The sequence below is a fragment of the Acomys russatus genome, chromosome 1, assembly GCF_903995435.1.
Source record: "Acomys russatus chromosome 1, mAcoRus1.1, whole genome shotgun sequence".
NCBI classification, from domain to species: domain Eukaryota; kingdom Metazoa; phylum Chordata; class Mammalia; order Rodentia; family Muridae; genus Acomys; species Acomys russatus.
In genome coordinates this window covers 107,478,112-107,493,305 of record NC_067137.1, presented here as the reverse complement: position 1 = coordinate 107,493,305, position 15,194 = coordinate 107,478,112, and the positions used below count along the sequence as shown (strand labels likewise).

The 15,194-nt window shown below is 38.8% G+C and overlaps 1 protein-coding gene and 1 pseudogene across 8 annotated transcripts in view; both read left to right on the top strand.

Moving 5' to 3' along the window:
- Eml5 (EMAP like 5) overlaps positions 1-15,194 on the top strand; it is a 107,618-nt gene that overhangs the window by 9,321 nt on the left and 83,103 nt on the right. For all 8 annotated transcript variants that reach the window (XR_007831082.1, XM_051150318.1, XM_051150308.1 and 5 more), the window contains exons 2-4: positions 4,355-4,514; positions 10,043-10,141; positions 11,174-11,242. Coding sequence is in view for 7 of the 8 variants with exons in the window: in XM_051150318.1 (XP_051006275.1) it covers positions 4,355-4,514; positions 10,043-10,141; positions 11,174-11,242 (328 nt within the window). In the remaining variant the exon portion in view is untranslated. The remainder of the gene's footprint in view (positions 1-4,354; positions 4,515-10,042; positions 10,142-11,173; positions 11,243-15,194) is intronic.
- On the top strand, positions 7,142-7,240 carry LOC127196927 (uncharacterized; annotated as a pseudogene).

The following is a 15,194-nucleotide window of genomic DNA, read 5'->3' as shown; positions in this document are numbered from 1 at the left end:
TGTACCTGCACAAAAGCAGACATATAGGTTAGCATAACCATAGCTACTAGATCTTTGACAGAAATGCCAAAACACACACCAGAGGAAAGACAACACGTTCAACAAGTGGGACTAGGAAACCTGGATTTCAATGTTCAGGAAACTGAAACTAGATCCTTACCTCCAATCTTCACAAAGCACAACTTAAAATGGATAAATTGCCAGCTGTACATCTGACAGGGGATTAGTTTCTAGAACATACAGAAAACTAAACAACGTCAACAAAACTAATCACCAAGAAAACAAACAACTCAGTTTTTAAAATGGGCTGTGGAACAGAACATTTAAAAAAAAATGGCTAGTAAACACCTTTACAAGTATTCAACATTCTTAGCCACCAGTGAAACATAGATTAAAGCTATGTCAGGTTTTCAGTACCTTGCATGTCTTCCCTCTTGTTGAGTAGACCTTATGTCCCAAGTGGCTGTTAGTTACTTCCAACATACATGTGCCTCTATTGCTGTGCTGGTGGGTCATAGCTGGGTAGGACTGTTGGTTGCTTACCTCTCCTGGGAACTTGCATAGTCCCTTCTGGTACCATGAAAGCTAATCCTCAGGAAGGAGGCATTCAGATCAGATCCAGCTCAGGGCCTTTGGGTCCTGCCCACAGTACATGGCATCTTTAGTGGTAGGGACTTACTTTCCACTTCTAGGAGGCAACCAAGGGCAACAGCGATAGACTATAATGTTTTGGGAGTCTCTTAGTTCTGATCAACAACTCAAAAGAAGGCGTCTGTGTCAGAGAGGCTGTACCTATGAAGTCTGATCTACATGGCTATCTAAACAAATCCTGAACAAGGATGACATCAGTGGTCAATGCTAAGTAGAAGGGGGAAAACCTGCAGGAACTCAATCCTAGACAAAGAACTATGGAGCCTGGGGAATGCTGAGAGTGGGAGAAACGGTTTTCTTCAGGAAAGAGCCTTCCAGTTGGTTATCCTATACCAAGCGGTCAGCCCTGAGATCATACACATATAGGTAACATTATATCAACTAAGAAGATTGTATTTGCTTATTTATGTATATTTAATAACAATTAAAGAAAAAGAAGTCATGAATTTGAGAGAGAACAAGGGAGTGCATAGGAGGAGTTAGAAGAAGGAAAGGAAAGGGAGGAAAATGATTTATTTACATTATAATTTAAAAAATAAAATGATTTTTAAGAACTACTTTAAGATTCCATCTTACCCCAGCCAGAATGGCTTAGTTAGAAGAAGAAGAAGAAGAAGAAGAAGAAGAAGAAGAAGAAGAAGAAGAGGAGGAGGAGGAGGAGGAGGAGGAGGAGGAGGAGGAGGAAGAGGAAGAGGAGGAAGAGGAAGAAGAGGAGGAAAAAGAAGAACCAATGAAAACAGATGCTGGTGTGGGTGTAGCAAAGGGGGAACTCTTTTACATTGTTATATAGTGCTTAGTACAAAGCTGACCTTCCAGACAAGATGTGGCCACTGGTACAATAGTAGCAAAGCTATGTGTACTAGTCAGTGTTCTATTGCTGTGAAGAGACACCATGATGGCAGCTCTTTTTTTTTTTTTTTTTTTTTTTTTTTGAGACAGGGTTTCTCTGTGTAGCATTAGCTGTTGTTGTGGACTTGCTTTGTAGACCAGGCTGGCCTCTAACTCACATCGATCTGCCTGCCTCTACCTCCCTGAGTGCTGGGATTAAAGGCATGCACACCACACTGCACCTGGCTGAGCATGGCAACTCTTACAAAGGAAAGCATTTAATTGAGGCTTGCTTGCAGTTTCAAAGGGTTAGTCCATTGTCATCATGTAGGCAGGTATGGTCCTAGGGAAGTAGCCTAGAGTTCTCCATCAGCATCCACAGGTCGCAGGATGGGAGAGAGCTTCTGGGTCTGGCTTCGGCTTCTGAAACCTTAAAGCCCACCCCTATTGACACACTTCCTTTAATAAGGCTACACCTACTCCAACAAGGCCATATCTCCTAATCTTTCCAAAAAGTGCCACTCCCTAGTGACCAAGCATTCAAATCTAAGAGCCCATGGGACTATTCTTATTCAGGCACCACAGTATGCATGGAGGTAACGAACTGCCCTCTTGATTGTACTTGAGGTCTGTTCCACATGAGGTAGTTCATGCCTGGTACTGTAGACATGGTCAAAACCCAAGGCAGGGAAGTCATAGGTTCTTTTGAGAACTCATTGTTGTTGTTGGAGGGTGGGGAGGAGTGCTGTTAAATGCTGAATCTGGACCTAGCTCTTTGTTGTGTGACATTTTCCTTAGAATTGAAATATTCTTCCCTGAAGGGAAAGGGAGGCTCCTGACACTTGGGAGGTCATATGTCTGTCCTTTGTCATCAATAAAAAGGTGTAAACGATTGATAGGGGAAGTGACTAGCTGAGCTAGAAGGAGATGCACAGACTGGCAGCTGCTGCGGCGGTGTAGAGCGCTTCAACATTGCAGCCCTTGTGAGTTCTTGCTCATGTTGGGGTGGGCTTTGCAGTGATGCAGCTGCTTCTGATTCATCCTTGTTCCATGTGACTCTTCACCTATACTCCCATTGGTGACCTCAATATGAACTTTGGTTCACCAAGTTGGACATTGGCATGATCTTTACTTTGGTCTATTGCGGGTTCCCAATTCCTGGTGAATAGACATTTGTGTGTTGTGTTTTCCCAATAAAAGTCTACCCCATGAGTGTTACTTATTCCAGACATTTTATGTAAATGTGTGTTTGTGGCTCAAATGTATAGATTTTCTTCCATCTAGTATTAAATTTCAGAGTTCGTCTCTGTTACAACATCCTATTAGCACTTTACTTCTTTTTTCTCCATTCAGTTATGAACATTTGAGCTGTCACTTTTTGCTGTTATGAATAATTTTGGCCTGAACATATGTATACAAATCTTGTGTGGACATATGTTTTTTTACTCCTTTTAGGAATGTATCTAGAAATAGAATTGTTGTATCCTATAGTAACTCTGCTAAACTGTTTTTTAACTGGCTGTATAACTGTATAATATTTGTGGGAGCAAACTTTCTATATTATTTGTATTTATTTATGACTGGTACTTTGACAGGGATTTTGTTGGTTTTAGATGAATTTGAGAAGCATGACATCTTGAGAATATTGCACTCTTTTAAGCCTAGAACTGATGTGTTTTATCCTATTTAGACCTCTTAAAATAGTTTGCAGTTGGTGGGGTTCTAAATTCCAGTATAGAATTCATATGCTCCGGTAAGTTTCTTACTGTATTTGCTCTTCTTGGTGTTACTGTAATTTGGATTTTCTCAATATTTTTTACGTGTTCTCTGCTAGTGTAGAGAAATGCAGGTGAATGTCTTTTTATCTAAAGGCAAATCTGATCATTTAAACTCCCTTGTAGAAATATTTATCAGGTAGAGTTTTATTTTGTCCCTGCCTTCTGCTGATGTATGATCATAGACCTTACTGATTGCTGGACTTTTTGTTACTTTTAAAGACTTGTTGACCACTTTCTGTAAAGTCTATGTAACATTGCTGTTTCTTTATAATGATATTTGTAGTTGATTAGTGTGGTAGAAGTATAAATGCTACCAAATGCCACTTTGGACATCAAGATTTAACCATGTAAAAAATTTTCACATGTGTATATCTGATTTATATGTATGTTTGTGTATGCATGTTTGTGCATACATGTGTGAGGTGCATGTGCCTGTAGGTTTAAGTGCATGTAGAGGCCCAAGATTGAGGCTGGCAACCATCCTTGATTACCCTAGTCTCTTACTCAGTGAGGCAGGGTCTCCTAATTACACCAGCTTGCTTTGGGGATCCTCTGCCCTCCCAGGTTGGAATTACAGGTGGCCTGCCCTGTCCACGTGGTATTTAGTGGGTTCCAGGAGTATGAGCGCTAGTCTTCACATTCTCATGGAAAGTGCTTTCCCACAGAGCCGTCTCCCCAGCCCCTAGATTTAGTCTAATATTAGTCAATGAAAGGACTAGTATGATTGAAGAGAAGGTTTACAACATAACTACCAAATGAAAAAATGGCATGTGGTAAGTTGCTACAGATTTGTTGCTATAGTTCTGTTGATTTTTTGTGAGATCTCTTTTCTTGAGAATTTTGTGCACACTATATCATATGGAGTGTATGAAGGCTATAATTAGTTTATCATAACTTTATAAAGTATATTATTATTCTTAACACTAATTTTTGTAGACATTATTTCTGAATACAAGTTATTTAAGATGAACGAAGTCTAGTGTTGATATTGGAAATACAAGTATCTATATCAAACTATAAAAGTTTGATAAACAGTTTCAAGTCATATTATTTATTTGTTTGTTTGTTTGTTTGTTTGTTTATTCTCTACTTTTTAGTCTTGCACTGCATCCTGATCGAGTGTTGGTAGCAACAGGACAAGTTGGGAAAGAGCCTTACATCTGTGTTTGGGATTCCTACACTGTCCAGACTGTGTCAGTCCTGAAGGATGTTCATACACATGGTATAGCTTGCTTAGCATTCGACTTGGATGGACAGGTATTTGACAGTTTTCCTCTTTTGTATAAATTTTGATTTTTAAAATGCTTGCTATAAGAAATCATTATAAGGGCTAGAGAGATGGCTCAACTGTTAAAGGCTAGGCCCACAACCAAAAATATAAGAAATCATTATAAACTAGGTGTGGTGGTTCACACCTTTAATCCCAGCACTCAGGAAGCAGAGGCAGGTGAATCGATGTGAGTTCGAGGCCAGCCTGGTCTGCAAAGAGAGTCCAGGACAGCCAAGGCTACACAGAGAAGCCCTGTCTCAAAAATCAAAAAAGAAAAATACTATTTGTTTATCTAAAGGTGTTGAAGTATAAGTGAGATGGGTTAATGACATAGCTAACAAAAATAAAAACAAGAGGCGTTGATTTTATCTTTACCAAGAACTTTCTCAGTCAAATTATTCTAAATCCTGCCCCCCCCCCAAATTCCCATTCACTGGACTATTACCTGGTTGTTACAGAAAATTTTATCTGTAACTATTTTCCAGGTGAGAGCATGTGGAAAACACCTTAGGAAATTAAGTTTCTCTGTGTAGAGCTGTATATATTTTAACTTTAAGTTACTTTATAATTATATTTTCATTGAAAATGAGACAATATCAATGAGTTACATTTATACAAAATCAAGATTAAAACAACTTCACAGGGCTAATCAGTTTCCAAAATATCCTCTAACAAGCCAAGGCTTTTCTTGTAGTTCTGCATAGAAGCTGTTATAACTAAAATGTGTTTTAAAAGTGGTTAGTTTTTTATTATTACATATTAAAATTTTTATTTATTTATTTTTTTATTTTCTTTGGTTTTTCAAGACAAGCTCTCTCTGTGTAGCTTTGGCTGTCCTGGACTCATTTTGTAGCCCAGGCTGGCCTTGAACTCACAGCAATCCGCCTGCCTCTGCCTCCTGAATGCTGGGATTAAAGGTGTGCACAACCATGCCTGGCTTACGCATTAAAATTTTAAGCTTAGAAATCCATAGAAATATGGAATACACTCTGTGTACCAGGCATTTTCCTAAACCTGCATGATCTCACTGAATCCTTGAGACAACCTATGAAACAGATTCTGTTGTTATCTCTATTTTGCAGAGAAAGAAACTGAGGTAAAATAACAGCTAGTGAGTGGAACCAGAGTGGGAACCAGGTCTCTTATCTTATACTCCAAAGCTTATTAAAAAAAAAATATATATATATATATATGTGTGTGTGTGTGTGTGTGTGTGTGTGTGTTTTGAGACAGGGTTTCTCTGTGTAGCCTTGGCTGTCCTGGACTTGCATGGTAGACCAGGCTGGCCTCAAACACACAGCAATCCACCTGCCTCTGCCTCTCAAGTGCTGGGATTAAAGGTGTGCACCACCACCGCCCGGCCAAAGCATATATTTTTAACAATGCTTTTCTGTCTCAGACATGTGACCTTAGGAGGTAGTTGCTTATATATCAAAAGGAATTCAACCTTCTTACAGTCAATGTAAGAAACTCCTGGCAAGATAGATTGTTTTATAATAATTTTCCTTATAAGAAAATAAGAATGGTATTATTATTATTATTATTATTATTATTATTATTATTATTATTATTATTATTATTTGTTTAGTTTGGGTTTTTTGTTGTTGTTGTTTTTTTTAGACAGGGTTTCTCTGTGTAGCCTTGGCAGTCCTGGACTCGCTTTGTAGTCAGACTGGCCTCGGACTCTTAGCAATCCACCTGCCTTTGTCTCTCCAAGTGCTGGGATTATAGGTGTATGCCACTGTGCCTGGGTAAGGAAACTGTTTTAATGTCATAATTTGAAATATATTTTTGATCAAACATACCTGTTTATAAATTCCTTATAAGATGTTGAGTAGGAAATATTGTCTAATGTTTTTATTTTCTGCTAGATTTGAAAGTATATGTGATAATTTAGGATTTATCCAATTGGCAAGCTTCCTACTAGGTAGCAAGGCTAAATATCCTTTTCCTAAAGGCTATCTCTTTTTTTTTTTTAATATTTTATTTAATTTTAATTTATGTGCATTGGTGTGAGGGTGTCAGATCTTGGAGTTACCATGTGAGCTGCCATGTGGGTGCTGGGAATTGAACCTGGGTCCTTTGGAAGAGCAGGCAGTGCTCTTAGCCACTGAGCCATCTCTCCAGCCCCTAAAGGCTATCTCTTAAATGAACTGGATATACATATTAATACTAGTAGCCTGTTTTCTTGAGGATAATTAAGGCTGGAGAAGTCTGTTTTTAGAAAATCTATGACAAACAGGGACTGAAGATTCATGTAGCAATGGGAGGAGGAGGGAGGCTAACTTACTGTATAATTTATCTAAAAACACAACCAAGTATTATAAAAGTATAGTCTTCTATATCTTAACTCATGGTGTTCAAACCTACTGTTAATTCATGTGCCAAATCAAGTGCTGGGAAACATTTGTATGACATCAAGTACTTAATAGTTTAAGCTTTGTGGCCCACGTGGTCTTTGCTATAGCTAGTGATATCTTTTTTTTAAATGATTTATTTATTTATTATGTATACAGTGCACATTAGATTGCATTATAGATGGTTGTGAGCCATCATGTGGTTGCTGGGAATTGAACTCATGACCTCTGGAAGATCAGTCAGTACTCTTAACCGCTGAGCCATCTCTCCATAAACTAAAATTGGAACGATACAGAGAAGATTAGCATGGCCCCTGCGCAAGGATATCTTATTTTTTGAGACAAGCTCTATCACTGAACCTGGAGCTCACTCATTTGGCTAGACTAGTTGGTCAGCAAGCCAGGAATTCTTGTCTTTGCGTACTTGGCATGGGGTTAGCAGGTGGATGCTTCCATACACTGTTTTCTCCATGTGTGTGCTGGGGACCAAATTCAGATCTTCATGCTTGAGTAAGTAGCACTTTCCCGGGACATTGCCCTAGCCTGGCACCTTCATTTTCATGGGTAGTATCTTCTCATTTTAGACGTCTTCATCATTTCTGCGTCTGTTTCGGTTGACTGACAGTCTCTCAAGGTTGGTCATATTTTCATGTTCCTTCATCTGATACTTTTTATTAAATGCTGGTCACTGTAGTGTTATATAATATTTAAAGTAACTTATTACAGTGGCCCCTTTACAGTCCTCAGTCCTTGTGAAAAGCTAATTTTTAAACATTTTACAGTGGGAAGTTGGGGGGACCTATAGTAGCTTTTCTTCTAGGGTGACTTTTAGCTTTTGTGCTAAGGTATCACCATCCTGGGCCTTTAATGGTACCCACGGCGCTCACAGACAGACCTCCACTTTGCCTTTATTTCCCCGTTGTTCTTTTAAAGGAATTTCTTATCGTTATTGCCCTATACACAGAAAGAATAGCATTCTCAAATCTCACCTGCAGACAGTTTTTCTTCAGCATCTGTGCCCTACGTATTAGCCATCTTAGTCTCTGAACTCCAGGCTGCTTAGGAGGGATTCTACCTTTGGGTACCTCAATGTCGAAGTCCTTTCCTAAGTGAAATTAAGTCAGCTGTAGAACTCGCTCTTATTTCTTCCTTCCCCTCTTTCATGACTCACAGTGCCTTGCTTACTGTTAAAATGCTTCATATATTTTTGTACAGTTTTCTATATGTCACAACAGTGGTCAAGTTCAGGCCCTGTTGTTTCTTCTTGGCTAGAATTTCGTCTTCCGTGTTTCTTACCTTTTTCATTTTTCAGTCTTATTAATCCCTATCAACTGTGTCTTCTCATCTCTTTCTGATTTATTAAACTCTTCCACTGAATTTTTAGCTTCATCTAGTTTTCATTTCAAGAAGTCCTGTTTCTCTATATATCTTTGGATACTTTTTATTGTTTTTTAACTTTTTGCTCTTATGCAGATATTTTGAAACCTTATTTTTACTTCTTTGTGTATGTCAAGTTTATTTTATACTGTTGATCTGATTCCAGTGTTGTGTCCCATTGTTAGGACTTGATTATTTTCACTTATGGTCTCAATTCCCTGTGTTTGTGCTTAAATGCCTGTTTTGTTCCTACTCTGTAGTTTATTTTATTTGAATTTCTTCCTGTAGGAATTCTTTAAAGAATGCAGTGCACGTTGCATCATATTTGATTTATATTGTCTGTAATGTGCTACTGAACTTTCTTGGAAAACACACCAGACCTTAGAAGCCCCGTAAAAGGGATTTCCACTTCAGGGTTCACGACCTGTGTAAACCTAGGTCACACACCAGTGAGCAGGCTTAACATCCTTGCAGACGTTCACGGAGCTTTTCTTTCTCCTACAGTTATCCTTTCTTTAAGAAGGAATTACTCACCATTGTTCCCTATTCTGAGGAATTCGGTCCTTTCGTCAAAGGCTGTAATTCCAGTCCGCATTTAGGTAGATTCCCTACACTTTTCTCTCTTGTTGCTCTTTACCCTTCGGCAAAACAAAAGAACAAACAGCAAACCAAAAGACAAACCCAAAGACCAAGTTTTTTTTTTTTTTTTTTTGTTACGTTTTTTTAAAAATTTTATTAATTTATTCATATTACATCTCAATTGTTAGCCCTTCCCCTGTTTCCTCCCATTCCTCTCTCCCTCCCACTTCCCCCCTTCTCCCCTCCCCTATGTCTGTGATTGAGGGAGACCTCCTCCCCCTATATATGCTCTTAGAATATCCAGTCTCTTTTTGTTAACTTGCTATCCTTCCTCTGAGTACCACCAGGCCTCCCCATGCAGGGGACGTGGTCAGAAAAGGGGCACCAGAGTTCATGTGAGAGTCAGATCTCACTCTCCACTCAATGGTGGAGAATATCATGTTCATCGGCTAGGTCTTGGTAGGGGTTCGAAGCTTACTGCCTATATTCTCCTTGGCTGGTGCCTTAGTTTGAGGAGGACCCCAGGACCCAGATCTGCCTGTCATAAAGTTCTTCTTGTAGGTTTCCAGGACTCTGTGGGTCCTACTATTTCCCCAATCTTCCATGCTACTCTCACCTAAAGTCTCAATAGGATGTCCTCTCCTCTGACCCACTTTCTTGGTAAGTAAAGATTTTCATGGTACGTATCCCTTGGACTAGTGTTTTGATATAAGTGAATATAAACTGTTTGTCTCTTTTTGCTTCTGGGTGAACTCACTCATTATGATAATTTCTAGATCAATCCACCAAAGACCAAGCTTCACCTGATATGTTTATGGTAAATGTTTCCTGCCCTCCAGGATTGTCACCAAGGGTTTTTTTTTTGTTTTGTACTCAGTTTCCTCTCCCCCTCCCCCCGCATTCAACTGTGCAACAGTGCATTTTAAAAGACGTGTTTATAGTTTAGAAGTTTTAGCTTTTGGCTGGAGTTTTGTTAGGATACTTCCTTGGTATTCATAGAACTGAACGTCATTTTACTTAATATGAAAGACTAAATGCATGTACAGATATTAATGGGATGGACTCATCTATCTGCCTTAAAGGGTGTCTGAAAAGAATGCATGTATTTTGATGTTGTAAGTAGCATTCATTTACTATTTATATTTTGGTATTTATTTGAGTTTTCTTTTTACTCCCTCTTGAATTTCTTGGACAAAACCCAGCGCTTGGTTTCAGTTGGACTCGATTCAAAGAATGCTGTTTGTGTTTGGGACTGGAAGAGGGGGAAAATGTTGTCGATGGCTCCTGGTCACACAGACAGAGTGAGTACTCTCCTTTGAGCTTTGTAGTGACGACGTGGCAGGGAGTTCACAGGGTCTTCTGTGCCTTGTCATTGTCACATAGCCACAGTAAGGTAACTCTTCACAAACTTTTCAGATTCAATTATATAGTGACCTAAGAGACGAGTGAAGAGCACCGCATAGCACAGCAAAGGACTTATTTTCACATGTTAGTTTTTAATCTCCTTTGTTGTTTAATTACATGTTTCTTTGGGATATTCTGATTCACCTGAGTTTTGTTGTAACAACATGGTTTGTGTGTACTTTGAATTTATGGAATATTAGATATGAATAAAGCATAGCGACTCGGAAACCTAAGAAAGTGAACATTGATTCTGTGTGACCCATAAACAATGAGAAAGCTAAAATAAAGGCTGAATATTATTGGGAAATGAATGTTCAGATTTTTAAAAAATGTTATTTATTCATTTATTTACTTATTTATTATGTATACAGTGCTCTACCTGCATGTCAATGCCAGAAGAGGGCATCAGATCACATTATAGATGGCTGTGAGCCACCATGTGGTTACTGGGAATTGAACTCAGGACCGCTGGGAGAGCAGACAGTTCTCTTAATCTCTGAGCCATCTCTCTAGCCCATGCTAGATCTTTTATTAAAATAGTTCTGATTAAATACCTAGAGGTACCTTATATATCTCAGTATATAAGTATTCTACTTGGAGCTGTGCCTCTGTAAAAAGCCTCAGGTGTCTGTCTCATGCTCTAGTTCTGTTGCGCTGTTCATGTTACTTAGGTCAAAGTATTCTTTAAAACTTAAAAATAAATACATGTTAAATTTTACTTTACTGATGAATGTGGTGGCACACACCTGTAATCGCAGCACTCTGGGCGACAGAGGCAGATGGATCGCTGTGAGTTCAAGGCCAGCCTGGTCTACAAAGCGAGTCCAGGACAGCCAGCCCTACACAGAGGCTTAGCCCACCTCATTGTTTGGGCAGGATCCTTAAGTGATAGTGAAAATGTTTTAACTATTAATCTTATTCGTTTACAGATATTTGATATTTCTTGGGATTTGTACCAGCCAAATAAACTCGTCAGCTGTGGTGTAAAACATATCAAGGTACACGAAGGGTCCTTCTTTTATGCAGTCATTTTTGGTTGTCTGTTGTCACATACACATTATACCATTAGCCACTTAGGGTAGTTACAGAGTTCTAACAGGATTTGTTTTAAAATGTCAACTTTTTAATACTTATGTCTCGTCTAGCAAGGTGCTTATTTTCTAGTTTTTTGAGACATTATAAAGACGTAAGTTTTAAAAGGGAAGTAATGAGGCACTCTCTTTTAGGAAACATAGTCTAATGATGTAGTATCTGTTGTGAATAGGAAATCAAACATCTAACACAGTTTTCATTGGCAGAGATAATATTGCCTCACAGGAGCAGTGTGAGTAGCCACTATCGCTACCTCCTAGGTGCTTAACCTGTGGGAGTCATTTAACCATGGTGAGGTTTTAGTTCCACATTTTGAAGCTGTGACAGTTATTACCATCCTTAGAGTTGGGGATTTAAAAAGCAGCATATGTTCAAATGCTCTTCATAGTGCCTACCTAGGCCATGTTCCTCTTCCTGTATTTGCTCTCTGAAGGGATTTCCACCTTACAGTTACTGTGCATTTGCTAATGCAAGCTATAGGTTTTGTTTTGCTATAGTTACGTTTTGAAGCCTATGAAGTCAGTGGTGATATTTTTAAATGTTTTTTTTCTTTTACTGAAAATGAACTCTTTTCTCATACAGTGCATCCTGTCTCTAATCCTCCGTCTACTCCTCCCAGTTCTGCCCCACTTCCTCTCCCTTCCAGATCCACCCCCTTTCTGTCTCTCATTAGGAAAGAACAGGCTTCTAAGAGAGAACAACCAAACATTATTTTTACAGTTAGCTTTGAATCATGGTGCAGAATTCAAATAGTTCCTCTTCTACTGTCTTATATAATTGCTCCTGAAACAGTTAATTCCTAATGAGTAAGAACCCATGTTCTGCCATTCTTATCTTTTTCTCTCCCTCCACTCACACCCTCAAGGCTTTAGGCATACATTTTAAAACTGGGAAGATAGAGTATTTGTCTTTTTATCTAAGATGATCCTTGATGTAGCGCTTGAGATGTATGTGTATATATTAACCAACTGTGTATTAGACCAACGCTATACATGTTTATTTATATATTATATAATGTAGTATCTAAATTAATTATAAAGAGATCTTACCAATGACTTAACATTGTAAATAAAGCTAAAATTTTTATTTTCAGTATTTTTTAAGAGCTCGTCTTCTGAGATCAAACTATATTATAAATTACATTTCATTTCCTTTGGTAGAAACAAGGACTAGTAAGGTGGTAGTTTTGTGCCAGCGGTACATGCGAAGAAACTAAGTCCCAAAGATGATCCAAAATTGTATGCCAAGTACAGTGGCCACTAAGACATACAGGAATTTATATATAAACTCAAATGAAATGAAACTTAAAATTTATTTCTTCAGTCATTAGCCATATTTCAGATACTCTAGAACCATGTATTTCTGGGTTCCACTGTATTGAAAATCATGCATATATCCATCACACACGTATTTATTCATATATACACATATATATGTGTAGAAAAGTGGGAGAGAAATTTCCATTTTCACTGAACTTCTATTGGACAGCAGTGATCTGGATTCTAGAACAGAAGGATTAGCTCCTGCGGAGCCAAAGGCCTTTGGAAACCTAGACTTCATTCCTCAAAGATTGCATTTCACTTCATCTCAGTGTGTGCTCAGGAAGTGTAAATCTCCCCAGGTGGTTCTGGTGGGAAACCAAAATTGAGAATAACAGATACAGAAGAAAATGATAGCATTAGATTGGGACCGGGTGAAAGGACAAGACCATAATTTATATCTTGTGAATATAAATCCTGGATGGTGCTTTTAGGTTTAGAAGTCATAGAATTCCCACATTAAAGTACTCATTAGTCATGTGAATAGATAGGTAGCACAAGTTTTAGTTCTGTGAAGCTTCAGACTTTAAAACGTAAGGATCTAATGTTAAAACACGTTAAATAGTAACATGCTTATTATAAAATAATATTCTCTGGACCCAATTTCTTTATTTAGAAATATTCCATGTATAAATCCCTGCCCTATCACACTTAGGGTTTTTTTTTTTCCTCTGCGCAAACTACAAAAATGTACCGAATGCTGTATAGTAAAACAATAAGGCTGGCTGTGACCATTCTTTCTTGAATTTATCTTCTCCCAGGAGTAAATTGGTCATTTCTAAAGGGCGTTATTCAGGTTGAGACGATCCATGAGTGCAACATGTATTCTTTCTTTGTGTCCTCTCCCCGATCTAATCTGTTAGCATCAGGTTTGATGTGATTTGGCTCATTTTCCTATGAGTCTAGGGTGCTTTGCTCTTTTCTTCCCTGCCTTTCTGGTGCTACAGATTGAAACCAGGGCCTTGTACACACTAAGCAAATGACCTTCCACTGAATTATATTCCCAGCTTTTGCTTTCATTTTTATATTTAACTCACTCTCAACTTTTTAACCTAAATTGCATGCAAATTTTTGAAAGCACACCTTTTTTGAAATATGATTTAATCTTTGAGAATTTCATATATCCATACAATGTATTATGAACATATTCGCTCCCACTCCTCTTCCTAACTCATCCCAGAGCTGTCCTCCACCACTGCAACCACTCCCACTCTTGTATGTTTTCTTAAATAACCAGCTGAGACCAGATTGTGCTGCCCATATCCTCAGGGGTGTGAGGCTGTCCCCTGCAGCATCGCTGAAGTACGAGTGGCCATTCCACCAACACAGCCCTGATTCTCTATGCCTGAATGTGGACTGGCTTGACCTTGCTGCAGGTCTTCGGCATGTGGCCGCAGCTGCTGTGAGTTCATGTGTTCAGCAGTCCTGTTACTTCCAGAAGACACTGTTTCTGTCCTGACATCCCTGACCCCTGGATCATGCTTTAACTTCTCTCACAGGTTGATCCCTGGGGCTTGGGGTGTTAGAGCTGAGCCATTTGTGGTTGAGCGCTCCACAGACACTTATCGCTGCACTTTGCTGAGTTAGGAGTGTCTGTGTTAACTGTCATCACTACACAAAGATAGTTATTTGATGAAGTCTGCACTAACTTTATATGCATAGATGTGCACACACATTTAGATGGAAGTTTGATACAGTGTCCATTTGGTAAAATAATATTAGCAGGTTTACTCCGTGGGCTTGTCCTGGAGCTCCTCAATTATAAGTGTGTGGCCAGATTTACAGTACTAAGCATTTGTTTCCTCTTGTGAGGTGAGCCTTAAATAAAACAGTGGTTGGTTACCTCCACAATATCCATGACACATTTGCACTCATGGCATGACCAAGTCATGCTGGTCATTATTATAGTCATGGGGTTAACAGCTGGGTAAGACTAGTGGATGGCTTTTCTTCTTAGCAGCCTATTTAACACTTTCTGATGCCATGAAAGGTAACAAACAAGCAGAGAGAAAACTTTCTAGTTATCACCAACCTGATTTCTATATCACCTGTGTCCACAGTGTTTGTCTTCAGCAATACAGTCTCACCATCTGGTGGGCAACAGAAGCAGTGTCAGTAGCCTATATTTTTTGAGATTATCTACGAAGCATTGGGCTAACAGCTCAAGAGCACTTATGCTTGGCACCAGGTGTTTTATTTGGCATCTTATGGTTTCTGAGAAGAGTATTACCCTTTGTGTAGGTTAACTCCACTTTAACTCTTTTATGTGAAAACATTATCATTCCCTCTCTCTCTCTCTCTCTCTCTCTCTCTCTCTCTCTCTCTGGAAACTTATAAAATACTAAGTTCCCATATGGCTTTTTCAGGCATCTTTCATGTCAGTTACTTCTCCCCCATCCATTCCTTTGCCTTGCACTCTCATTCTTCGCTCCACTTAAAAATTGCTTTAAAGAAAATGTAGCTCAAATTCCTTATTCTTACAGATAAAGATTGAGACTGGTAACTTATCTGCTATAACAGCTTGTGATAACACCAACAT